This window comes from Sparus aurata, chromosome 11, assembly GCF_900880675.1.
Source record: "Sparus aurata chromosome 11, fSpaAur1.1, whole genome shotgun sequence".
In the NCBI taxonomy this organism is placed as follows: domain Eukaryota; kingdom Metazoa; phylum Chordata; class Actinopteri; order Spariformes; family Sparidae; genus Sparus; species Sparus aurata.
The window spans coordinates 18,947,360-18,973,292 of NC_044197.1; the positions used below are offsets into that span (position 1 = coordinate 18,947,360).

The following is a 25,933-nucleotide window of genomic DNA, read 5'->3' on the forward strand; positions in this document are numbered from 1 at the left end:
GTCATATTTTTCAAGATCAAACTGCAAACTTGAGAGTAGCAGATCCATCTAGAATGTTATCAGTTACACTGGTGCTTTACCTGCCATGACAAATTAATTCAATGTTATTGATACAGCCAGAAATCACAGCCATGTTTTGTGTCAGTGGGCTTTACAATCTGCAAGGTGAATGACGCCCTCAGTCCTTAGACCCTCAATTTGAGTGAGGAAAAACGTCACATAATGAAAAGAAAAAAACACTTATCAGGGGAAAAAAGATGGACGAAGAGCCACAGAGGAGGGATCCGTCTCCTAGGATGGACAGACATGCAATAAACGTGAGCTGTACAGAACTGAATAACATCACACAGTTTATAAATTTAATTGGCAGAATATCTGATACAAGTAAATTATAGAAAATATATGTGAAGAATGTGGATCCATGGCATATTCATTTTTTTTTTAAATCAATTCATTATATTTTTATTCAGTTTTGTGTCCACATGTTACTGTATGGTTTGGTGTTCAATGCAAGCTGTTTATAAAGTTGCCTGAAACTACTGAGCAGGCCAAGGCATCGACAAGAGGTGCGCGAGCCACACAACCTCCATCAACTGTGGCGGCCTGGAAGAGGACAGGCCACTCAAGATCGTTAGCCAAACAAAACAAATATCAGAATGTATAATATTTTTTGTTACGTTGATGATGTTCCATCAGGGCCCGAGAGTATGACAGTCCAGCAGGAGCCAGGAGAGAGAGGTTGCCGTAGGGGCTGTGGTCCAGCAGAAGTTTCAATTTTGAGGTACTTACACTTGATTTTTTCATTTTCAACATTCCAAGAAAATATTAAACTATTTACTCACTTTATCAATCGAAGAACTTTAGTTACCTTTCAAATTATTAGCTGCATTTGAGCAAATTAGGCCATAGTTTAATGAACTTATTCTTTTTGATCAACAATAAGATAAAAAACAAAATACAAGTATGTATGTATGTTTGTATGTTGTATACAGGCCTGGCTTATATGATATTTAAGAACATTTAATATCAAATACTTTTTAAACTTTTACCAAATTTACATTTTGCCACAATATCTTGACTTCTACTGGAAAATCAACTGTGGGTACTTTGCACAACACTGGAGGTGAATGGTGGACATCACATTACATTTAATGAAAGATCACAGGAGGCCGACAGGAGCAGGGTGAAGCAGTAGTGTCGAGGTCGGTGTGAGTGTAGGAGTCACCTTCCTCCAGCAGGTGGCAGTGATGCGACACTGAGGACGCCAGCCGCCGTCCAACCCTCGTGAAGAAGGACGACGCCACCGCCCACTGGCTCATGCGGCCTGCACTGTTTTGATTCACAGCTCGGACAGGCAGGGCAGACATGGCAGAAGACTGGAAGTCCGGGTGACTCTTTCAAGCTGCCCTGTTGCTGGGTTAAAACACCGCTTTCCCTTCATAAGACAGACGTAGTTATCGGGGAAGCTGGCAGCTTTGTACGGTACTCGATTCCGGCCCGATGACATGGAGATCTCGGCAGAGGGAGAGGCGGAGGAGCTCAGGTGAGAGTGACAGCCGGGGCTGGGCTGCTTAACTTATCCGGCTATCTGGGTTAAGAGCGACTGTGGTTATATAAACAACACAACTTAGAAACCGTACCACTCAGAGTCCACTCGCTTGTTAAACAATGACGACAAGAAACGATTTTTCGAGCTGCAACTCACTTAAACTGAGCTGTTCTTGTAATGTTAAGGAGCTAGCTAGATAGACAGCTATAGCAGCGGTGGATTACCGACGCCGGAGTGCTAGCGTTAAAGCTAGGCTATGCTAACATGACATATCAGGGTTTGACAGCTTCTACTGGACAACATTATCTGCGATGTTTGTCAACCTGGCTATTACGAAAGTTCAGCTGATTGTCTAATTACTGAACGTTTTGTCTCATCAAAGGAATCCGCATATGTTTTGGCCAACCGCGAGAGCCATTAGCATTAATAGTGCAAACTGTTAATGCTAGCTATCTCCGAGCTAGGCTAGGTTGTGTTAGCGACTGAAGCTAGCAGTCAGGTGACATTGCGATGTGTCGCTGATTCTGTTGTGTAGTTTATTCACAACCTGTTAATGGAAATAATACAACGAACACGTTCCCAATAAGCACCCGAAGTTATTACATTATTAGCATTTGTTAACACGACTACTTGAAGTTTGTTGCTGGGAGGAAATGCTGCATAAGAACACTCAGTTTCTACCGAATTAGCTGTTACAACAGACCTAACAGTGAACAGTACACATACACTATACGTACTGGTTCAATATCAGCAGCGTGTGCAATGTATCAGTAGTATGAGGGCTTGTGATACACGTGTAAACACACACACACACACACACACACACACACACACACACACACGCGCACACTAAACAGAAAGAAAACAATCCTTAACCTCAGCAACCTCGCTGAGCCTTGTAGAATTTCATGCCATGATGTCCAACACACACACACACACACACACACACACACACACACACACACACACGCGCACACTAAACAGAAAGAAAACAATCCTTAACCTCAGCAACCTCGCTGAGCCTTGTAGAATTTCATGCCATGATGTCCAACACACACACACACACACACACACACACACACACACACACACACACACACACACACTCAAAGTGTGGACCATGTTGTCTAACATTCAGCCTCCCTCTTTCCATGTTCCATGATGTGATTTGATTAGTTAGCTTAGTAGCTGAACTCGTGATGTAGCTGCTTTTATATATAAAGACAGGCTTGTTGTGTTGATACGTGTGCTATTTGTGCCTTTCATTCTAACATTCTGTTTTCACTGTCTGAGGTGATGATTTAGACTTCAATACATTAAGTTAAGAAGCTGACTCTTATATATTATAATGCATTAAAGCACACACCACATGTTTAAATAAAATGTAATGTATCAAGTTAAATTGTCCCATATTCAGAATACACCCACAAGTGTTTGTGCAGTGTCACAGGGCAGTTTTTGTCCTGTTGCTGCAGTTATGTGACAGGTTTTCAATGGCGTTTGGTTTGACTGCTGACTTCGGGGGAAAGGAGGAGCATATGAGCCAGAGCTTTATGTCTCTGAGAGAATGTCCCCTTATGTAATTTTCCTATATTTCAGACACTTTTGATACAACAGTGTTTCATAGCTATATCCTAAAGATAAGATTTGACTCTCTGAGAAAAGGACTTGCAACTTGCTGCCATGTGGATCAATGCCAAGTGGCTCCATATCAGCAGTTGTGGTTGGTTATATGGTAAATCAATGTTGAGACTTCCCTTGCTTGAAAGAAATAACTTTAAAGCTACTACTGAGCACACACTTGAGCTCAGTACGCTTCTAAGTTAAATTAATAAGGACAATAACGGATAATGATTAAAATTATAATTGCCTGTGCTTTGCTAACTGGCAGACTCTTCTTAACATCTTGTTTATAGGGAAGGAGTGGGACAGTGTCTGTTTAGGCTAAGATGTGGCGATACTGCCATCACATTAATTGATGTCAGCACTCCTTGTCAGTGACTGAGCTCAGTGTATAGCTATGTTATTGTAACTAAAATGCTGAAAACTCGATTTTTGATTACAGGAAAAGTGTTTTTGTTCACGTGAGTCACTGCTAACACCAGCATTTCTTTACCTCCTTCCTCATTCCTAAACTTCCCTCGTCTCCACCCGCCTCCTCCATCCTGCTGCACTATTTTCCTGACAGGAAGGAGCACTGGAAGCTGCTGTCCAGCCTGAAGACCACGGTGGAGGGTCTTTTGTCCACCAACAACCCCAATGTGTGGTCTCGTTACGGCGGCCTGCAGCGCCTCCACAAGGACATGAACAACATCCTGAGCCATGGGCTGAAGAATGAGCAGGTCAGAGCTCAAGAGATCTGACTTGTATTTATTTGTTTTTAATCCAGTCTCTAAGCAGATAACTGATCACTTTCTGCCAGTTCTGGAAGATTTGCAGGCCAATGCTAGCATTTGTAAAAGTTTGCCCTGAAAATCTGCATGGTTGGTCAGTAGAAACAACCTGTGTTTGAACATGAAGGAGTCCTTGATTCAAGGTGTGTCCCATAACCCCACAATACTGCACTGTCAGACAAAAAACTGCAATATCAGTTCTTTCATTTTTCCCATATGAGCCATATTACACCTGTAACAACCCATTTCTACTTTGGTGGGAAGAGAAGGCCAGCTTTATTGCTCTGAAATAAGTCTGTAAATGCCTAGACTTTTAAACTCTTGATACAAAAGTAGGGCTGCAGCTAAAAATTCTTCTCAGTGTTTTTTTGTTTAGTCTATAAATGTAAAACAAATAAAATACTCATCACAATTTCACATAGGCCAGGTTTGATGTCTTTAAAAAAAAAGAAGAGGGTGTAAAAGCAAGGTCTTGTGCTCAAAGGCTGGGAAGAGCAAATGTGTGATATTTTTGCTTAGAAAATGATTAAATGAGTATCAAACTGGCTGGGAACCATTTTTGTCTTTTATCCAATAATCGTTGCAGCACAACATCAGACAGGTATTACCAGCCATTACCCGTTGACTTTCATAACAGCTGATTGTGTTTGCTGAAGCTGTTGTTCACTGGAACTGGGTGGTGCTAACAGCTGGGTTTGTGTTGCAGGTGTACTACAAGCAGAGAGACTACTGGCCGTTTGTGTGGTGCGTCCGCTACATCAGCCCCCACCTCGCATCGCACGTCGAACAGGTGAGGATGCTGCCAGTCATGTGCAGTGTTGTTTTTAAACATGTTGACTCAGAACACTGTTTTTATCCCCCTTTCATTTATATCCCATGTAACAGTGTGAGGTAGACTCACCTAGAGCTGTCAGATTGTGAACTGACTTTGCAGATTTCATCATGTTATCAGCAAAACTTGCATGAGAATATGGTGTGTGGCACTAAACAAACTCTCAGGCAAGTCTATACCAACTGAAAGTAATGAGTGTCCATTGAGCAATTAATGTTGGGGACTAGACAAATGCGGTTACAGTAAAGTAATCAGTATTGCATGTGTCGCTCCCACATAAAGAAACAAACAATGACAGCAGTTGTAAAGCTGACTGTGATGAGCCATAAATGTGATTATAAAATCTTCCCACACATTTCTTCTGGAATGTATCAGTCCTAGGCACAGCAGTTTTATTTGTCTCCTTATCACGAGGCAGCTTGTTGCCTGGTTTGTTTCAAAGCTTAAATCAGTGTTGGCATTTTTGAGAACCTTTCAGGTTCCATATTTACTGCAGGGGGGGAGGAGAGGGGGAGCGCTGGTGTGTTTCAGTTCTTTAATTCATATTTAGGCACAGCAAACGTTTGATTCAATCTGATAATTCAATCTGATGGTCAGATGTCCTCAATTTCAGGAGAACATAGTGTTCTCTCTAGGGTTGTGGAAGATTTACGTGCATGTTTGGTTTTTGTTGACCTAAGTTAATATTACATTTTCCATTAAATACTGTTTCACGTCATTTTTGACCATTATTATTGTGATAACAGTGTCAAAAAGATGTAATAGCGAGGGCAGATGATAATGAGCAACACCCAAGCTTTAAGACAAAACTTGCTAAAGAAGTCCATTTGGGACCAACCACATCTGTTGAATCTATTAAATGTCGTTTAGTTAGGTTTGATGCTTTTTATTAGAATTAGAAAATTCATCATCATGTCAGCACTAGCCTAGGTGGTTAGTTTGTAACTCACATTATCCATATACTGCTTATTGTTATATTTTGGCATTGGCAAATTCATTTCATTGCTCCACCAGCCGCTGTGGCAGGAAACTGACTCATTTATCTGTTAATTGTGTGTGACAAAACCTGTTTGAGAGTGAACATGGGTAGTATGACACTCTTAAACTGCTTGCCAAATAGCAGTTCCTTCTTTTGCAGAGTTGTTAGATGCAGTATTTATTTATTTTTTGTCGTGAAGAACAGTCACCCTTAAACTTTGGTCCCCTGGTTGTGCAACAACAAAAAGATTGACAATAGTTGGACTTGAATTATCTTCATTTCACCCTCTGTTTCTGACCAGACAGAGTTATATCACTCCTGACCATGATGTAATCTTCATGTGTCGATTGGTTGTTGACATCTGTTTTATTTTTTTTGCTGATATGTTTTCTCCTCACTCCTCATTGCTCATCAGAAATGTCTGTGGGAACACCATTCCCACATGGCCTTTTTTATACAAGTAGATAAAGTATCATCCAAACTGGCAGACTTACTTTGGCTGCAGACAAACATCAGTATGTCGAAGTCAATACGATCCCATGATACAGGCTGTCATGCTGTTTAACTAACAAACCTGCTCTTTATAATCAAAAAAATAGTGTTTGTCAGTCTGCTAGCTTCTTTCCCATCTACCTCTCCCCACACAACATGTTTCACAACTTTCTCCCTCTTGCTCTGTCTCTCTCCCTCGCTCTCTCTTCCTGTCCTCAGTTCAGTCACCTGGAGCCTGTACTGAGCAGCGGGACGAAGAGTGCCGGTGAAAGCTACAAGGCTGAGCGCTGGCTGCTTCACAGCTTACAGGTTCACATGCTGTCGGCCCAGCTGCGACCTCTGCTCCGGCATCTGGGACACACGCGTAAATACTATAATGGTGAGTTTCAGTTGAAGTGTGTGCTAGAGTAAGAAGTGGGCAAAATTATACTTTCTGTTCCCCAGTGCGCTTATTGTTTCCCTCCTTCCAAAAGACGTTCTCTTTTCACTTTAATTTTTTCCTTGTCTTTACCCACATCTGTCCCATTGCTTATCTCCGTCATTGTCTTATCTCCTTACCCCTCTTTGTTTTTATGCCTGTCTCTGTCATTCAGATGATGCCTTTCTGCTGAGCGAGCCCCATGTGACAGCCATGTTCCAGTGTCTGGAAGCTGTGGAGCAGAACAACCCCAAACTGCTGGCCCAAGTCGACACTGTTGGGGTTGGTGAAATTAAGTCTACCTGGCTGCATTTATATCTCATCCATGATTATTTTTGTTCTAAATGTTTTGTTCATCATCTGTTCATGACTTTTTTAAGTTCTTGACATGATCTCTGTTTATTGTCGACCAGTGTTTCCTCAAAGCCTTCGATGAATGTTGTTGTCTTAACCCCACCCGTTGAAGCATCATCTTTAGAGGGTCTCTCAAAAATGGGGGTTATGTTAAAACAGGAAATTTGGCATTTAACCTTAAATGTTTTTCTCTGTCCATGGTTACCTTCCAGCTGTCCCCTCTGAAGGGCCCTCCATGTCTGGGCCTGTTGAAGAGTCAGAGCCTGTGTGTGTTGCCAGGTGCTGGGGGTGCTTGGAAGAGCAGTGATTCGACTTTCAGGGGAGATACTCTAAATCGCAGACTCACCACCTCCAATTGCTCCCTCAGAGAAGCAGTTTCCACAGGCCACAACTCTGGGAACACTACCGGGGGCGGATCCCAAAACGGCAACAGCAACAGTACAAGTGAGGAACGGGTGGAGGATGACACATGTAGTTTTAATAATTTTATGCTTTTAATTTGTAGTGTATTCTGAGTCAGCTGAATGCTTCGAACACTTTGGGACACGGAGGGATCAAATCATAAATCAACAGTTTAATGTTGTACCAGACTTCACATATTTAGCAATTCAAGGATTTTGAGTGAAATGTCGCTATTTTGCAAACTGTAGATTCAGAGCTATAGAGGGTGAGGTTGGCGGATGGCACCATGAATGCCCTACAGTTTGTAAGTGAATAGACTGACTGACTTAACCATACAGAGGCCTGATTGTTGTTGAAGAATGTGGTGATGCAGCCTCCAAAACCCAACGTCCTGATCTGGCTGTGCTCAACAAAGTAGATACAACTGTCTCAGAGTTGTTTTCCTCATCATATTTTGACATTAGTGTAATTTTAAAAAAATTTAAATCATAAGGTAAACCCTACATCTGTAAGGTAACTCTAGTAATCTCCTTTCCACATCAGCCAAACTTGAGCAAATGAAAGGAAAGTGACAGAGAAGCAGACCTGTAACAGCATTTGTTTTAATCCTTCTCACCTTCTCTACCTGTCGTGTCGCAGACACTACCTCTCCATCTAGCAACCTTGGAGCTCCCTGGGTGTTTGTGACCCAGCCAGGGGAGAGCGAGCGAGTTGTGACGCCCCCTCCTGGCTCCATGTTGGTCCCTTGCATCTCCCTCACAGAGCCCCCCTCGTCCACCTCCCCTCAGCCTGAGGCTGGGGACTCGTGTGACGGCGACTATGACGATGGACCTGAGTACTTGGCTATTGGCAACCTGGGACAACGCAGTCGCCGAAGCTCCACCCACAGCAGTGAGCAGAGCGAGACCCCAGACTTGACCCCACAACGGGGTTCCTTGGTTCTGCCCCCACCCAGACGCTCGTCCTTCTCAGAGGTTCAGAGGGGGCAGGGCCGGGGGTCCCGAGGGCATACACGCTCATTTTCTGACACAGGGATCAATCAGAAACTCAGGAATGGTGAGTTAACTCGGAGGACAATCGCTGGGCTACCCTCCATCCATTTTGTATTGAATTATAAAGGTTGAAAGGATACTTCAAAAATAAGGAAGGACTTTATTCGTTCATTTATTTAGTTTTTTAAAATAGTTTCTAATGTAGAATTCAAAGCATATTTGTGCATTAAAGCAGTAATGCATCCCTCATTTTCAAACTGCAGCAAAAGTGTTGAATAATCTTGTCCAATTGTAATGACTGCATCCTAAGCAGACACTTTACATGAGAGTGAATATAATACATACTGAATTGGTGAACTTTTTATGGTTTCTTCCTTTGTGCTGCATGTCACAGATTAAAACATGTCATGGTTAGTAATACTTGCTGTAATCAGTTGATATTGCCTGGTTCTTGGTGGCATGTTTTAGAGTGAGGCTTTATGAAGTCAAACATATCGGATTTACAGCTTTTTTGTTTTTTCACGACATTTGCATGAAATGAAGGTGCGATTTAGATGGGGACGCACCCACGTAGTCTGAGTTATTTGTAGCTCGGCCACACTTCCTGTTTGAAGGCTTCTGAATTAACATCTCTATTCTCTGCTCACTGTTTCCCCCTCTTGGCTTGAGGTAACTTGCTCTCCTTCTGCTCTATCCCTCTCTCTTCTCTCTATTTTTACCGTTTGTGCAAAGGAGGAGGCCACCGAAAAATCACCATAATAATAGAAGATCCGGTAGCAGGTTGGCAGCGCAGTTCCACTGTGCTCCATCATTTGACCCCCCCCCCCCCATTTTTCTCCTGCATGCTGATGAACTCGCCACAATTTTCTCTCATTTCAAGTCTTGCCTTCAGCTCATAATGTCTTTTGGTGTTCGACCTTCTTGTACCCAACAAGGCCTTAAAGTACCTCTTTTATGGCTTTGTTACATTTTGTTCATGCATACATTTTTCATCACTATCATGAATGTTATATATAAACTTTGTGCGTAAATTGTTCTTTTTTTTTTTTTTTTTTACAGTAATGCTAGTTATGTCCTAATGGGAATACTGGCATTGCCTTTTAAAATGTTATCTAATGCCATAATTTAAAAAAATCCTTGTGTACAGAGATTGAGCAAAGCAGGTGTTTTCCTGTATTTGTTGCGTGTAGAGGATGTGGGCATACTGTCAGAAAAGTACAGCTGTGCAGTGTAATGCAAATATGAAATATAGCTTATTTCCTCAAGTTAAAGTGAGAATTCAGTCACACTCCACCAATGTATACATAGCGTATCACTTCTGAATCTATAAAGTCCTGATTCGAGTCGTTATCCTGACAGAGGTCAGCGGTCATGCCTTTGTTTCTGCATGCATTAAAATACAACCACCTTCATAGATTTAACTGATTGTTTGACACAGCTTTTAATCACATTTATATATAAATGAGGACGCATGCTCCATCAGAATTCAGGGATTTTTTCTTTTAGGGCATGTGGCATTCAAGTGAAGACAGGCCTTTAACATGGACTGTTTGTCTGTCAGAATCGGCAGGAGACGACCCTATGAAGGACTACGGCTCTTTTTCACCTCAGTGCAGCGATGCCAGCACCCCCGGGTCCCTCTACATGGAGTCCCGTGAGTTTTACTGATTATGTGTTTGCCCTAATTTAAAAGCTTTTGTTGTAGCTATGGTTCCAAGAGTATGGAAAAGTGCTCTCATCCAGCGATTGCTAGATGTTCGAGGAGGGTGCAATCCGTCTGTAGCAAACTTCACTGTGTGAGGAAGTTTGACAGGAAAGCTGACATGAAAAGTGTCTTGAGGATAAATTTGTTTTCCCGAATATGAATGTAGCGAGCAGCGTGTCGGCTGATCCATAAACATAACACTTTGGACTCGAGCCGGAAGATCATAGTAAGGTCAATGATTTATTGGACACAATATTTATAATAAAGCTTATCTGACTCAATGAAGACCTTATGGTGTAGAAGATAAAAATTTTGATAGCATGAAGCTGGCTATTAGCAGGATTGGGGCATTTGGGTTTTCGAGACATTTTCATAACAAAAAAATAATGTATTACATTAAAATCCAACACAAAATGCTGTTCAGTATAACTTTCTGATTTGTGCATTTTCTTTGTTGGCTTTTGGTCTTTTCAGATGGGTCCCACCACAGCGGTGTTTCAGATGGGATGTTTAGGAAGCCGTCAGAGGGTCAGAGCCTCATCAGCTACCTGTCAGAGCAGGACTTTGGCAGCTGTGCTGATCTTGAGAAGGTCAGGACGCATTCCATCTGAACTCAAGATGCTTGTACAAATTGGTACATTCCAGAGTGCTTTACAAATGAGATCGGGTATTAGAATTCTGCAAAACATCAACAAAACGAAAACTACAGCGCTGTGGCATGACTAAAAAGATTTCTAATTTCCTCCATGTTTTGTAGGAGAATGCTCATTTCAGCATTTCCGAGTCCCTTATTGCAGCCATCGAGCTGATGAAGTATAACCTTCGGCGTCAGGAGGAGGAAGGCGAGGAGGAAGGAGACAGCGACTGTGAGATTCAGCAGCTCAAACAGAAGATCCGCCTTCGGAGGCAGCAGATCCGACGCAGCCGCCTGCCGCCCTGCGCAACCTCTCAGCACAGTAAGGCAACGTTAACAGCTGTAGAATGGAAAAGAAGTCCCCTGTGTAGAAGCATGATGTGTTTTTACAAGCCAGAGAGGGCAAAACATGAAACAAAAAGAGGGCTAGCACACTGCAACCAATTATTTAATATATTGTTGTCTACTTGGGTGAATTAAATAATTTGGAAATTGGAGCCCTGCAGTGTGCGAGCTGTCTTTTTGCTTCTTGATCTTTTAAGTGACCATAAATGTCATCCTTTAAAAGTGAATAATTGTGCCAGCTAACTGCTTCCCAGCAGTTCCCAGCTTGGACTTCATTGTGCTCTTATTCAAGTTTGACACATCTGTGCAGACAGTGTCCCCTAATGTATTGTCAGGTCCATCAGTGCAGATAATCCTGTGGGAAATGCTGTTATATGTGATTGTGCAAAGTTCTGGTACAACTTTCTTCATTTCTGGCATGTTGAAAATATTTTGACACAAATTTTCCCAGGTTGGGTCTTAAGAGTTTTGCCAGACGATTAGCTTAGCTGCGTTTCTGTGTCAATTGCTAGATGTTTATTTCTGTCTTATTCTTTGTTTTCCTTCTTGTCTCCTTCCTCCCCTGCAGTTTTCCACTCCACTGACAGCGGAGGCTCCAGGAGGAGCTCTCAGGACTCCTACCAGGGCCTGTCGGACTCTGGCTCAGCTGAGGAGGTGGAGGAGTGCGAACTACGAGGTAGAGAGAGGGAATGAGGGAACCAGAGGGGGAAAAGAGCAAAAAAAAATGTCAGATTTTCCCTATTCATTTTGACCGAACGCCATTGGACAAAAAGTATTGCCTTTTTTTATTTTAAATGTGTAAGAAGCCTCTAAAGAATTCATAGTTGGTCTGTGTGAATGACTTTGTTTCTGCTTTGGTCATTATTCATAACATCATCACCACACTTGCTTCATGTTGCTCACGAAGCATGTCACATTTAGCTCTGGACCATAAACATGAACAGCATGAAGTTCAAAAGTCACAGTAATGAATGTCTGCAGTGTTTGTGACTGTAAAATGTTTTCTATTAGAGTTACTATTCATACAGACCATCATGCGAGTCATCTTATCTAGGATTTATATGGTCATGATAACTTGATAGGGTGTGTTTGATCTGGGGAAGCGTCTGGTATATTCTAGGCACAGTTTACTAGGAATATTTTTTTCTCCGAACTAAGAGAATAGACATAAAACTGCTGTTTAGTGTGACAAATGGTAACTGAGAGTCTGATCACTAACATGTATACATTGCTGAACACGTATAGCTTTGATACTATTAATGTGGGTCATGGGAATTTTAATGTGCATGTACTTAATGTGTTTGACTGTTTGTGTGTATCTGCACTGAGTTGTTAGCACACAAACTCTGTTGTATCTTTGAGCTGTATAACTGCATGACTTGCACTTGTACTGCGTCAGTGCAGGACACTGTGACGCCGACACACACACACAGCTGTGTGGACTGTTGAAAATGAGTGTGTGCTTGTGGTGATGGTCGTGCTGAGTGTTAGTTTCTGTCTCTCAGATGGCTGTGAGGGTCAGTCCCTGCTGGCGGTGTCTCAGAACGGCCTCTCCCTGTCACTCGCCTCCCTCTTCTCAGGTATCTGCAGGCGGGACGGGTGGGCGAGGCTCCACCGCTCCACACAGACTGTTAGCTGTGGTGGTGCTCCTGAGAGGAAGCTGGTGGCTCCACTCCAAACTGAGAATTTCTTTCTTTTAATGCCTCCTGCTTAAATCGTAACTCTGGCTATGTACAGTTCTTGTTTAATCTGCTGGTTGATGGTAGGTCTCTGGAAAATTGTGATGAGCATATTACAACATTTTAGAGATTAATCAATAATGAAATGATAATTAGTTGACTAAATTAACTCGCATGACTGCATATATGTGCACTTGAGGTCTTGCAGTACCATCCTGAAGAAAGGGAATGGTGATATGATGATGTGAGAGCCAGTTTTTTGGGATTAACTGTTTATCTTTTTACTAAAATGTAACTTTTTGATAATTTACTAATGTATTTAATACCTTTTTTAAAAGGAGTGTTCTGAGGACTCAAAACAAACTGTTTAAAGATAATATAAGCAATTCTGGACAGAGATTATGATGAAGTATAATGGAAAAAAGACAATGCAACATGAACCAAGCCATTACTGTGCAAGTTCCAAATCGAGCCGATATCCAAACTCCAGAATGCTTCACGAGATGATCAGAATCAACAGGAGAAGTGATGAGTTCCTGTATTCATTTAAACATTTTGAAGTCAGAAATGATCTGGCCAGCTGCTTAAATTATTTAAAATATGTTTGGTTATTGACAAGATGTTTTTTAACCCCGTTGATGTTATACTGAAAGGGCTGTGTTCTTAAGATGACAAGATATGTTTTTCTAGTATGGCCCCAAAGCAATCCATGAGAACTGTTTTGAAGCAGGGCAGGGAGCACTGTAAATTCTCAGTCTGCAGATGAGCCAGCTGCCTCCTCACCGCAGCTGAATTGTGCACTTGGCTGTTTGTGTTGATGTTTGTTGCTTTAGTGCTTCTGGGTTTTGGTGGTGCAGCAGGACAAATGTGCCTGTACTCGTTAGCGTTCATGGTGGAGACAAGTTGACAAGTGTCATTCTGTTGCGACTGTAACTACAGGCATTATCCACTAGATTCATTCATCTGTCACCCACCCCATTATTCATTATTCCACTCCAGTGAGAATGAGGTGTGATTGCTGTCACATACACTCCCTTACACCTTTTTGCTCCTCTTTGAACGACTCGGATTCTCTGTTGTGGTTGTTTATGTCAAAACCTAGCACCGAAAAAGTGATGATTTTATTAGCCGCATGCAAGCCGTTACGTCTGCAACATATATTATGAAAATGGCTGCACCTAATTATGGTTGGACTAATATCACATTGCGATGCAATATGAAACCAGACATGCTTGGAACTTTGGCTGTGGTAATATTGTGATTTTGATAAAAAGGTTATGTTTTACTGATTATATCCAACTTTCTCAGTTTTGTCAGATAAATGTTGAATGCATCTGTCCAGCCTAATAATCTCAAATGATCTGTACAACATGAATCCCTTAACCAAAACCCTTAAACCTAACCGGACTGAACTTAACCTGAAATCATGTGTATGATTGCATTTCAGTGCTGATTAGATACAAATTGTACTCTAACAGACTGCGTTCTCGCCTAATGCAAGTGATTGAATATTCCTCCTAATCTGAATTAATCTGCACTAACTGTGCTGCAATTACACCTCCCTCCTCTGGAAACAGAATCAATCTCCGCGCCCTGTCTGCTTTCATCTGCTTTTTGCTTTGGCAACTGATGAAAATCAGCCACTGTCTGTTGTGTCACTAACTGTAAATGCAAATGAAGTCAGATGAATGACAGATTATGTGTGATGATCCTCACACACTGTTCAGGTCCCCTGATTAGTGTTTATCTTCTGATAGAATGATAGAATGAAGCATTCATACAATAATTCACACAGGCGTTCTCCTGTTCTACCAAACCTGTGCTGCTTATTGTCTTTGCTTAGATGTTGTTTGTGGAGTGTGACAAGAAAATATGGCAGAAGTGCTCCGCTTCTGAATGTCCCTGGCTTTTGTGCATGTTGTCTGCTAAATTACATTTAAAAAATGCTTCATGTGATGTCATTTTGGGGATCAATGGGAAGAAATTGTCCTCTTGTATTTATTTTATTTATTTCTCTCAAATGATTTCATCTCAAAACACTGAATGCTGCTTACCTGGAGAAAGTGGGCCAAATTAATGCTATCCACCAGCCAGCTGCTGCTTTATTTTCAAATTCATCCAGAATGTGACCGTTATTTCAAATTCTACAAAATAATTTAGGTTTTATCTTGCAAGTATTAAGAGTCTTTTGGTGTCTGTAACTGGTGGATAAAAAGTCTCTTTTATTTTTACTTTGTCTTACAGATGCAGACATTAAGCGCAGCGTCAACTCTAGTGGCAGGTCTTTTCTCAGCTCAGAGTCCATGTAAGTCACACAGCCACTTCCTGTTTTGCTCACTACTGATAATAGATAACCATGTCATCTTTCAAAATCAGAATTCAACAGGGACTTAAAACCTTAAAACCATACCCCACTTCACTAATTGTCGCTAATTGTCCTCTCTGTCCCTCTGTGTATTTTCAGCTCTCCATCCTTCCTGCAGTCTAACTCAGCTGAGTCAGTAGCTATGGGTTTACTCAGGCAGTTTGAGGGCATGCAGCTTCCTGCAGCCTCGGAGCTCGACTGGCTGGTTCCAGAACACGACGCTCCACAGAAGGTACTATATCTCACCTAACAGATCAGCAGTTGTCCACACATGGCACTCCTTGTGATCTACGCAACTAGACACACTCAACTTTTGTGTTCTCCCGTAGCTGCTGCCCATCCCCGACTCTCTGCCGATCTCGCCCGATGATGGCGAACACGCAGACATCTACAAACTGAGGATTCGGGTCCGAGGCAACCTGGAGTGGGCGCCGCCCCGACCGCAGATCATCTTCAACATTCATCCCGCCCCCAAGTGGGTTCAAACCAAGTTTTACCTTCCCCTCAATGACTTTCTCACTTTCTATTTCTGTTCCTGTTTTAATGTGCTATATTATTGCAGTCTTTGTTTTTCATGACATACATATGTACTTAAATATATTCAAATATTTGCTGATAAAAGGTACATCACAGTGGAATTGGTGGGTGATCTTATGGCATTTTAAATGATGAAGTAAGAAGTTTTCTGGTCCAGAAGTGACTGAGACTGCAAATGTCATCTGATTATGTGACACCTCTCATAGTAACTGTGTGGAGACAAAAAAAGGCAGAAATGTGAGTCTTCTCTGGTTTCTGGTTTCACATTCATGTGAAATCTACAGCTTATCTCAGCTTATCTACAGCTTAGATAAAAAGGCTTCCAAAAAGGGACAGAGAGAAACAACATCATGCTCTAAAAGTGGGGAAATTTAATCTAAACTTTACGTATGTATTGATTTTGATCTGTGCAAGAGCACAAATAAGCAAAAGACCAACATAAGTGGCTGTATGTGACATGATTTAGTTGCTAATATGTTTGTTTTTCTTAGTATTTTGGCATAAAACTGTTTATGTACCTAAATTATGATCACATGGTATTGATCCAGTGGGCCATGTCTAAAGTTGTACGATACATATTTCCTTTAATAAAGGTCAGAAGACTGTCTGCGCTCTTTGTGCTACAAATATTACTTACATATTTTGTTTCACTGTCAGGAGGAAGATAGTTGTGGCCAAACAGAACTACCGCTGCGCTGGCTGTGGCACTCGCATCGATCCAGGTATGACCAGCAAACCCTGGAAACAGATGTTGTTAATACACACAATTTAACATATAGTCAGTAGCATCAAAACACTGAATGTCTTATTCCCATTTAAAGTTTCAGTTTTTGATTTCAGTTTAATTTCACATGTGCACCTAAGATACTTGCTTTCCAATTTGAGTAGCTGGCATAGAACTTGGTGTTTTCCTCTGGCATTTCCCTTTATGTGTGGAAATATTATGCAGAGATACTTTTCCTTCTTGTTCAAACAACTTTGCTTCAAAATCTTTTTTCTGCTTCCTGTCCACACTTCAGATTATATCAAGCGACTGCGTTACTGTGAATACCTCGGCCGTTACTTCTGCCAGTGCTGCCATGAGAATGCCCAGGCGGTGGTTCCCGGCAGAGTTCTGAGGAAGTGGGACTTCAGCAAATACTACGTCAGCAACTTTGCCCGGGACCTGCTGAGCAAGATCGCTGGAGACCCGCTGTTCAACCCAAATGACATCAACAGTGGCCTGTACAAGAAGAACAAATCTCTGGAGACCGTCAGGGTGAGCAATAACACATTAACAAGGTGGATGCAAATGTTTGGCTGTGTTCATTTCTTTTTAACATTGATTGGGTGGAATCCCAGCCTAATAACTAGTTTCAATTAAGTTTAAAAACATTGTAGTTAATGCATCGTGGATACAAGACTGCCTGACCCATGAAGAAACTTAAATATTACAATTTAATCTTACAGTAATCCTTTTAAAGCAGTGACATGAGAAATATATTGCATGTTTTTTTTGTTTTTTTTTGGTCGTTAGTCTATAACCACTAATTTAATCTATTTAAAATGAAATGTTCCTGTACGCCAATTTATTTTATTTTGAATTAGGGGCCTCTTCTGTGCACAGCAGTGTGATGAAGTCATGCGTTTAGGCAGAATTGTGCTGAAAGAGTAAGCGTACTTAGCGAAACCTTTTCATTTATGATACAGAGAGATAGGCAGACAAGACGAAGATTTAAAGTTTGTAACACTAGAGATGGCCGTTATATGCAACATATTCCAACCCTTCTATTACCCCCAGAAGCCAATCGTTTGGTTTGTAGCAGCCACAGAGACAAATCAGCTATTTGTGTAGTTGCGTGAACACAGGTGTACAGTTGAGATTCCTGACAGTGTTGACTGATTTGGTGGCAGGAAAGAGCGGGTGCGGATGGACTTTTAATAAGCATGGAAGAGGAGGCTCTCAAGCTAATGCCCATTAAAGTCAAGCTGAAATGGAAAATTACCTTTTGATCATTTTTCATTACAAGTTGTGCACCGATTTAACAATTTATGACAAAGGACAATTACAAATCAATTTGATTTACAAAAAACAAATAAAGTCCAGTCTTCTCTCTGTAAAACAAAATGTCACGTGTGCTTATGTAAGCTTGAACCAACCAAATTCAACCAATAATATCATGTCATCAACCATCAATCAATCTTCAACTATAAGTGGTCCTATTAGCTGAATAACATTAGGAGTAGGATGAGCTTGTGGCATCACATCACAGCACTTTGGATTGAGGGGAAAAAAGAGTTTTAAACCTTGTTGTTGGGCAAAGTCGCCAAACCTTTTTTGCAGTTGTTGATCATATACCTTCTGTTTTATATATAGTTATGGCCAAGGTGGCTGCTGTGTGGCAAGACCTATAAGGACTTTGGTCAGAATTGTTTTAAAGGTGTGACAAGGCAGTTTATACCTGCTAGCAAATAGAGAGGAGAAGTGAATGTTTGTGGACCTCAGCCAGATAAGCAGGGACACTGAACACAGGGGCGCTTCCTGTTCCTTCCATCATGTATTAAACTGTGTGTGTCTGTCAGTGACAGTTTAAAGTAACAATTTGATGTTTTCTCCATGTTATTGTTTCAGGTTTTGAGGGTGCAGCTCTTTCACATGAAAAATCTCTTCAAGACCTGTCGCTTTGCTAAAGAGTAAGATGTCTGCTCGTACACGTTTGAGTTTCATAACCATTTCAAAATCTTCAAACTCAAAAGTACACCATCAACAGTGTGTGTGTGTGTGTGTGTGTGTGTGTGTGTGTGTGTGTGTGTGTGTGTGTGTGTGTGTGTGTGTGTGTGTGTGTGTGTGTGTGTGTGTGTGTGTGTGTGTGTGTGTGTGTGTGTCAGGGTACTTGACCAGTTCGACAGCCTGCCAGGTCACCTGACCGAGGACCTTCACCTCTTCTCCCTCAATGACCTCACTGCTGTGCGCAACGGTGATCTGGCTCCCCGAATGAAAGAGCTGCTTAAACTTGGTACCATGCACGTAGAAGGCTGTGTGGTAAGATAACCATCCTCTTTTTAGATGTGGAGTTTATCCAGTAATAGCAGTGATAAAACGCACAACTTAAATACAAAGTGAGCAATCATGCAGTATTAAGAACTGCTGTAATGTCAGGAAATGACCAGACATTCCCATCTTAATCATGTTTTTTTTCCCTTTTACTTTGCCATGAACTTCCCCAGCTGTGCCAGGCGAAGGGCTTTGTGTGCGAGTTCTGCGGCAACGACAAAGATATCATCTTCCCCTTCCAGCTGAACAAGTGCCAGCGCTGCGAAGGTGAGCCCTCTCTGCCGGTGGCAGGCCTGGGCGGCTCAAGAGCCCCCTCTCCCCGCCCCTTCTTTCCACTTACCTGGAGAGACTGGAAAATCTCCAATCCCCGTAGGCTGGCAAAGGCCCTCTCCAAAGACAGGAGAGAGGGAGAGGGAGGGGAGGAGGATTTAGAGAAAACTGTGAACGAGGAGGTGATATGTGGAGAGGAAAAAGTGGACACAGCAGAGGAGAGACAGGGAAGAGGGACAGAGTCGGAGAGGGAGGAGACAAAGTGTGATAAGGAAGAAGAAGATGATGGAGGGAGGGAGGTACATTGCAAAGAGAGGGCAAGGAGTAAGGAAAGGGGAAAGGAAAAAGTCAACTTGTTGAAGGTTTTTCACATAGATAGACTAAAGAAGAGAATCTCTAAAGGAGACAGAAGTGACAGCGAAACATGGAGCAGCGTGGAAAGTTTAGATGAAGTCGGACAAGAGAGGAAAGGACGTTGGAAGGTATCAGGGTTAGCGAATCTTGCCAAAGGATTCTCAAGAAGAGATAGTGAGGATGAAGGGAAAGAGAAAGAAGAAAGATTTATGGACATAGTGGACGAAAGGGGAACTGAGGATGAAGGCGAATCCAGGAAGGAGGATGAGCAGAATGATGACATTTCAGAAAAAGGACAAATGGCTGAAACAGAAAAACCTGGTGCAGGCGAGAAATACGCACTTAAGAAACTGTTAAAACCTCATCGGATGTCTGGTCTTTTCTCCAAAGGGAGGAGCAGGGCAGAGTGGGATAGAAGTGGGGAGAGTGATGAAAAAAGAGGGATAGATACCGAGGAGGAAGAGCCAGCCGTCATCACTCGGACTACATGGAGAGGTCGGAAAACTCGCAAAGCCTTGAGAGTAACCAAAGGCAGGAAAAACAGGGAAGGGACAGAGATGGAAAGCAAGACAGAGAGTGGAGGAGAGAGTGCAGAGGTAGATGAATGCAGTGAGGAGAGTGGAGGGCAAGAGTGAAAGCAAGGTAAAGATGTACAGTATTTCAAACGGCTAACCAAGTTATAGTTCACAAAAATGCTGAAAGTTTCATATTTAATGGATCTGCTGGAAAAAACGGATGACTTCAGGATTAGTTATCGTCAAGAAAAGTCCACTCTTGTTTCCCATGTTTGGGAGTCTGTACATTTCAAATATGTTTTCTGTAGGGCTGCACAGTTGCAACTTCACTGACAGTGCTGAACATTGTGGCAGATTAGACAGTGTATATCTATATTTTTTTACAATAACTATTAAATAAGTGTTCAAGTAACATTAAAGTAATTGTTCAGTATTTTGAGAAATATGCTAATAGATGTGACGCTCGCGCTGGTTAGCTTAGCTTAGCCTAAAGACTGGAAACTACAGCCTGGATCTGTCCAGAGATAACAAACAGGATCATGAATTGGCAGGTAATATCTTGTGTGATTAGTCCGTACAAAAATATGTAATAATAGATCATCAGGCTGTTTGACGGGGAGCTGTGTGCTGTACTATTTCCTGCAGTGACACTGTGGTTGTAGCTTCACTTTCAGGAGAGAGATATGAGAGTTTAACAAATCTGCATATTTCCCTTAATGCTAGAAGCGTACGAGAATCAGATGAAACTCAACTTGTGCAGTCCTCCTACCTCTCTGTGTTTCTGACTCCCCAATTTGTCACTGTTTTCACACATTAAAACGATTCTGCTGGTTTGTAAAAATTTAGCATACTCCTCTACTTGTCTCAGGTAGCTCCTTGCACTTTGGTGGTGTTGGTTTTTCTAGTATTTCTTCTTTATTTCTGACTGATGCACGGCTGGTGGAGGGTCGATATTTGGCAGCTGTTTGGTGGTGGATGCCTCTGGCTTTATTTCTGTTGGTGTTGTGGTGTAAAAGCTTGATAACGGAAATTGAAGCTGTCACCAGTGGTTTAGCTTCCTGTCTTTGGTTCTCAGCTCTGTGTGGCTTTTGACTCGCCCACAGGGATGATAAATGATTCCAGCGTGTGTTGTATCGCTCATGAACGTTTACATTTCAGTTTGCTTTGGATGATTGTATGATTGGTCTGTTAAACCTGTTTGCCTTGAACCAGTGGAGGAGCCTATTTGTATTTCAACCTCACACTACTGTAGCTGACTCTTCGCCTCTTCCTCCATCTGAGAGGAGACGTTGCCTGTTGTCTCACTGCCTCATCTGTGATTGTTTTTAAAGCCATTTTTGTTTTTATTTATATGCTTTATAGAAGGAGGATTGTCTTATTATGTGAGCTGATTGACTGACTGTTATGTGTCAGAATGAATGTGTAATTTATGCTTTTAGTTGCTTTTACATCTGCCTGCTATTTATTTAAGCTTCATCTTCATGTGAACATGAAATAAACACAATTTCTGAATTTGAGTTTCCTGTCATTTCATCTTCATTTCATTACATTTAAGAAAAAAAAATCATAACTCATAACTTTCAGTTGGAGCACATAAGTTAAGACACAGAAGAGTTTTAAAACACTCTGGTGTCCTCCCTTGTGTAGAATGGGATGAGTCTGAACAGGTTTAGAGGGTGTGTGCTTCTCAGGATATCAGCTTTCTCTCATACCTGCGCGCCCTCTGCCTTGCTGCCTGCAACTTCTCTGCCTTTTATACTTCCCTTCTCACCCTGCCTCCCTCAGGCCTGATTGTGATTGGCTGAAACATTGCATGTCACTGTCAGTAAACTGGTCAAACTGGTTAACCCTTGTGAACACTGTTGCATTGTTTGGTTTAGCAGATGAGAGCTGTAAATACTGTTATCTTCCTCGGCGTGTCGTAAATGCTTTGTGTTGTCACATCACTGACTCTTTTCTGTCCTCTTTTCAGAGTGCCACGCGTGTTACCATCGCAACTGCTTCCGGGCAGGTAAAGACTGCCCCCGATGTCAGCGGCTGGCGGAGCGGAGAGAAAGGATGGCACGCAAAAACATGGAGGAACAGGAAGACGAGGGCGGCGGGTGACCTATGGCTGGTAACAGAAGAACCTCAGAGATTAAAGAAGATGAGCACAATGCGACCATGATTGTAGTGACTTGACCGCCTCTCTTTCCGATCCAGTCCTCTCAGACCTGGGTGACAGTACTCGCTGCAAACAGATGTTCTGACCTCAGTACATTGCCAGATGTGCAGGTTTTACCTACGTCAGGGCATCAGGCGTGTTGGTGCCTTCAACAGGAACATGTCTAATGTTGATTTTCAGATGCATTTAGTAGAAGCTAAGTCCCTTTCACACATGCACTTTACTCTGTGAGTACTGGCAGTTTTTTGTGTCCAAGTCATATTTGAATTGGAAATTTTGTGGGGTTGAATTTCCATGAAAGTGAAAAAAGTAGCTCAGGTTCTACAGTTTACTATTCAGAATTTCTTAAAGGAAATACAGCAACTTGACTTTGGTTAATTCTGAATATTTAATTCTTAAAATATTTATTAAATTAGATTTCCTTGCTCATAATGGGTATTAATTTTTTTTATATACATCGGCGACACCTAGTGGCAGTATCAAAAAAGTCATCACGCCGGACACCAATCCTCGTTGCTCAAGTTTTATTTCGTGTAATTATTTTCCACCTTTTTTTGAGCACTGAACAAAACTGAAAATCAACACTGAATTGTTCCACATGAGAGAGTGTGAATGACAATATCCTCTGCCTAACGGAGGATATTTGACCGCAGTCATGTTGCAGTTACATTAAACATCTTGGCACTTAGTTCCTCTGTTGTAAAACTTGCATATTTAAGATTGAAGTCGATCAGAAAAGTAAGTTTAGACTATTGTACCCAGGTGTGATATTTCTCCTTCCTACAATTGCAGCTTTTTGGCAACTGCTTCAACTCTGGTGATTTTCTTGGCTACTGGCTTAGCTGAAGTTTGTTTTTGTGACCTAAAATGGCAGGATCTATTTTTTTAAAAGAATCAAATAGACTCTTAGTTTTCATTTTATGATTTGACTGGTTTTCAGTGTCGAGACTGTATTTGAGCAACCCTGTCCTTTATGTTGAGGTGTTTATTTTGATTTGAAGATTTTTTACTAATCATTAAGTTTCCCTGCTCCTTACTGTCTTGTTTTAAGCTATTTTAGCTGCGCTTATGTGCCTCTGGGACCAATGAACTTAGACTGGAGGAGCAAGTAGAGTTCCATTGAAAATACGATTTATAGAGAGACTGGACTTCAGAAAGATGTTTCAGTGTCAGTGCTGCAAATATTTTAAACAAAACTGCAAATGCACCATTTTTGTGCTGCTTTGTGTGTGTAGATGTGGATGTGTTTGTGTGGAGGTGCGGATGTGTGTGTGTGTGTGTGTGTGTGTTCGCACATGTCTACCTGCTGTACATGCAGCCATGCACAGGTGGTTTGCACCAGCCTAATCAGCACTTGCCTGTTTTCTAATGTTGTGCACTTTGGAACAATAGAGAGAGAAAGATGCACTGATCTCGTCTGTTTGTTGTTGGAGGGGCAATTGGGACGTCACTTTTTGAGGATTTCGTTTTTTAGGAAAGTGAAATTTCACCTTGAAATGTTTCTTTGATGAAGCTCCTGTCACCTGGATTGCAACACATTGTGGGTCCAAACTGAAAGAGCCTCTGTTAAGTAGATGATAGGTTATACTCTTTAAAGTGTAGCAAACATCATTATCAAAGTTAGACATTTGGTAAAGCGCATACCTCCGCCAAGGCCCAACAGTTCCCTTTAATTCAATCAAGCCTAAAAAAACTATTAAAAATCTGCTGGATTCAGATTTTTATTTGGATCAGCACCAAATAGTACTCACTCATAGATACCAGCCTCCTGAATACGCCAGATTTCTTTTCTTCCTTTTAAGATCCTTAAAGTTAGTTAATGGGATCTATTCTGGGCTCAGACCCGTCCTCCGTTCAGGTTTCGTGGAAATCTGTTTAACAGTTTTTGTGTAATCCTGCTGACAAACCAACCAAACAACAAATGGACATGAGCTTAAACATAATCTCCTTGGCGGAGTTAATGAATTAAACATCAATCAATTCATTATTGATCGATTGATTGATAACTAATGCTTTCTTGCTTTCTTGCACTTTTAATCATCTGGTGCCCCCTCAGATTTATCCTTTGACCTCTTTGGTTTGGCACCATTGATCTTGTACACAATTAATAGATCCTTTTCACTTGTTATGGCTCATTTGAAAGTTTTAAGAATGTCTCATTGCCCAGTAAATACCTAATCACAAATGTCTAAAAAGCGACTCTTTAGTGAATTGTATAGGCAACGAAGTGTGTACATGGAAAAAATGAATATGTGAAATGAATGCAGTAGTTAATGGTGATGAGAATGTTGTGTGCAAACTAATTGGCAACCCTCTGAATTAATCACAACTTTAGATTTAAATCTTGGGTTCTTGTACCAACCTATTCATAGATAAGTGCATATCATCCTCAATAGGCTTTGCCTTATGTGTACAATCCCCATGAGATGATCACACTCTTAGGAGACACTACTCAGAGCAATAAATGAGACATTCATGTCCCTGAAATGTTAGAGAGACTAACTGCGCCTGTGTGTTTTGAATGAAACACTGATGTCTTCATCTCCTGAACGAAGTGACCGCTGAAACGCCTCCTCAGCTCAGCAGACTGTTTGTCCTCGGACTGCCTTTAACACGGAGGCGAGCGGAGGTTTGAAGTGCACTACAGATTAAAGTGTCTGTTATTAAGAAAAAATGTTAATTATTGTTTTTGTGATCATTATGATTATTTGTGTTCATTTGCCTTTGTTCTGTAATTATGTTGATAATAAAAGACTGGCTAGACTGTTGATGAGGGTTCTTGCTTTTGTGTGCTGATAGAAGAGTCGAGTCAATAAGACGGTTAATTTTTGATAATGAATAATGCTGAACTGAAGCAGGACTGTATTTAACAGTTATATTTATCATCTGACTTTCATGTTCTGGATTATTCATTTGGTCTTTATAACTGCAAATTGAAATTTCTTGGAGCCTAATGTGACTTTTTCTTCCCACAGTCGGATCCTCAAATAGATTTATTTTTCCGTAAAACAGAGAAAATGGGCAAATTCTCCCAAATGAGAATCTTGAATCAATTAATTGATCAACAGCCAAGCTGCATATTAGTTGACAGATGAATTAACTGGTCTACAATGAAACTTGGTGAAAAAGACTTTAATAATAATGAGTTATTTGGTACAGTCCATCGTGCAGATACAAACTGAACAAGTTCACCGTGGTTCTCACACGATTTGTAGAAGAAAAAAAAAAACAGCTTCACAGTAAATATTCTGCAAGAACAATCAATAACTTACATACAGTATGCAGTGTGTGCTACAATAATAATGCATGAATTCTTACAAAAAAATGTACTCTTGTGTTAATGTTGCTATTTAATCAAAACACCTCCTGCTGGTTGGCTGTGAATCTTAAGATATCAAATGAATGTAGCGGAGAAGAAGTATAAAGTAAACAGAAAATGGAAATACTGGAGTACAAGTACCCCAAAACTGTACAGTGTTTCAGTAAATGTACCGTCTTTCCACCATTGATCGTCCAACACCTATGTGTAGGGATCAAAAATGTCTTGCGTGTCCTGAGACTCCAGTACAACAAGGTATGTTGACAGTTTGAGAGACGTACTGTAGTTATAATCTAACCTCGTGTAATCCTTCATGCCTAAATTCAGCTTTTTACACTGTACGCTCAACCAATGGCGTCATCTAGTGCAGTGATTCTTAACCATAGGGCCGCGGCCCAAGCTTGGGCCGCAAGCGCCACCTAGAGGGCCGCCAAAAACTTTCAGTTTTGCACCTGTGGGCCGCGAGGGCCGCGGGACTGCATAGGTTATCAACTGAAGACACCAGAGAAATGCTGTTATCCATGAGACGCTCAGTTACAATGCAGCTTCCGACCACACGGTGGCGGTAATGCGTCAGTAAGTTGTTTAAGAAGCTCACGGA

The 25,933-nt window shown here is 41.5% G+C and overlaps 1 protein-coding gene across 3 annotated transcripts; it reads left to right on the plus strand.

Moving 5' to 3' along the window:
• Nucleotides 1–1,283: 1,283 nt before the first annotated feature.
• Nucleotides 1,284–24,781, plus strand: rubcn (rubicon autophagy regulator). 3 transcript variants are annotated; one of them, XM_030433159.1, is made up of 22 exons: nucleotides 1,284–1,543; nucleotides 3,738–3,891; nucleotides 4,649–4,732; nucleotides 6,465–6,624; nucleotides 6,839–6,945; nucleotides 7,230–7,461; nucleotides 8,059–8,475; nucleotides 9,144–9,191; nucleotides 9,973–10,065; nucleotides 10,591–10,706; nucleotides 10,874–11,072; nucleotides 11,664–11,771; nucleotides 12,601–12,675; nucleotides 15,019–15,079; nucleotides 15,239–15,371; nucleotides 15,469–15,614; nucleotides 16,334–16,398; nucleotides 16,696–16,934; nucleotides 18,288–18,349; nucleotides 18,545–18,698; nucleotides 18,884–18,977; nucleotides 21,822–24,781. In XM_030433159.1, the coding sequence occupies exons 1-22, from the start codon at nucleotides 1,506–1,508 to the stop codon at nucleotides 21,953–21,955; spliced, it is 2,919 nt and encodes a 972-aa protein (XP_030289019.1). In that variant the 5' UTR covers nucleotides 1,284–1,505; the 3' UTR covers nucleotides 21,956–24,781. The 3 variants fall into 3 exon arrangements, with proteins under 3 accessions (XP_030289019.1, XP_030289022.1, XP_030289021.1); XM_030433162.1 differs by lacking the exon at nucleotides 12,601–12,675 and having other exon boundaries at nucleotides 1,285–1,543; XM_030433161.1 differs by lacking the exon at nucleotides 9,144–9,191 and having other exon boundaries at nucleotides 1,285–1,543.
• Nucleotides 24,782–25,933: the final 1,152 nt, after the last annotated feature.

Coding starts and splice junctions, on each gene's coding strand:
- rubcn (XM_030433159.1), top strand. CDS start 1,506: ATGGAGATCTCGGCAGAGGGAGAGGCGGAGGAGCTCAG. Junction 7,462..8,058: donor CGGCAACAGCAACAGTACAA/GTGAGGAACGGG, acceptor GTCGTGTCGCAG/ACACTACCTCTCCATCTAGC. Junction 18,699..18,883: donor TGCACGTAGAAGGCTGTGTG/GTAAGATAACCA, acceptor GAACTTCCCCAG/CTGTGCCAGGCGAAGGGCTT.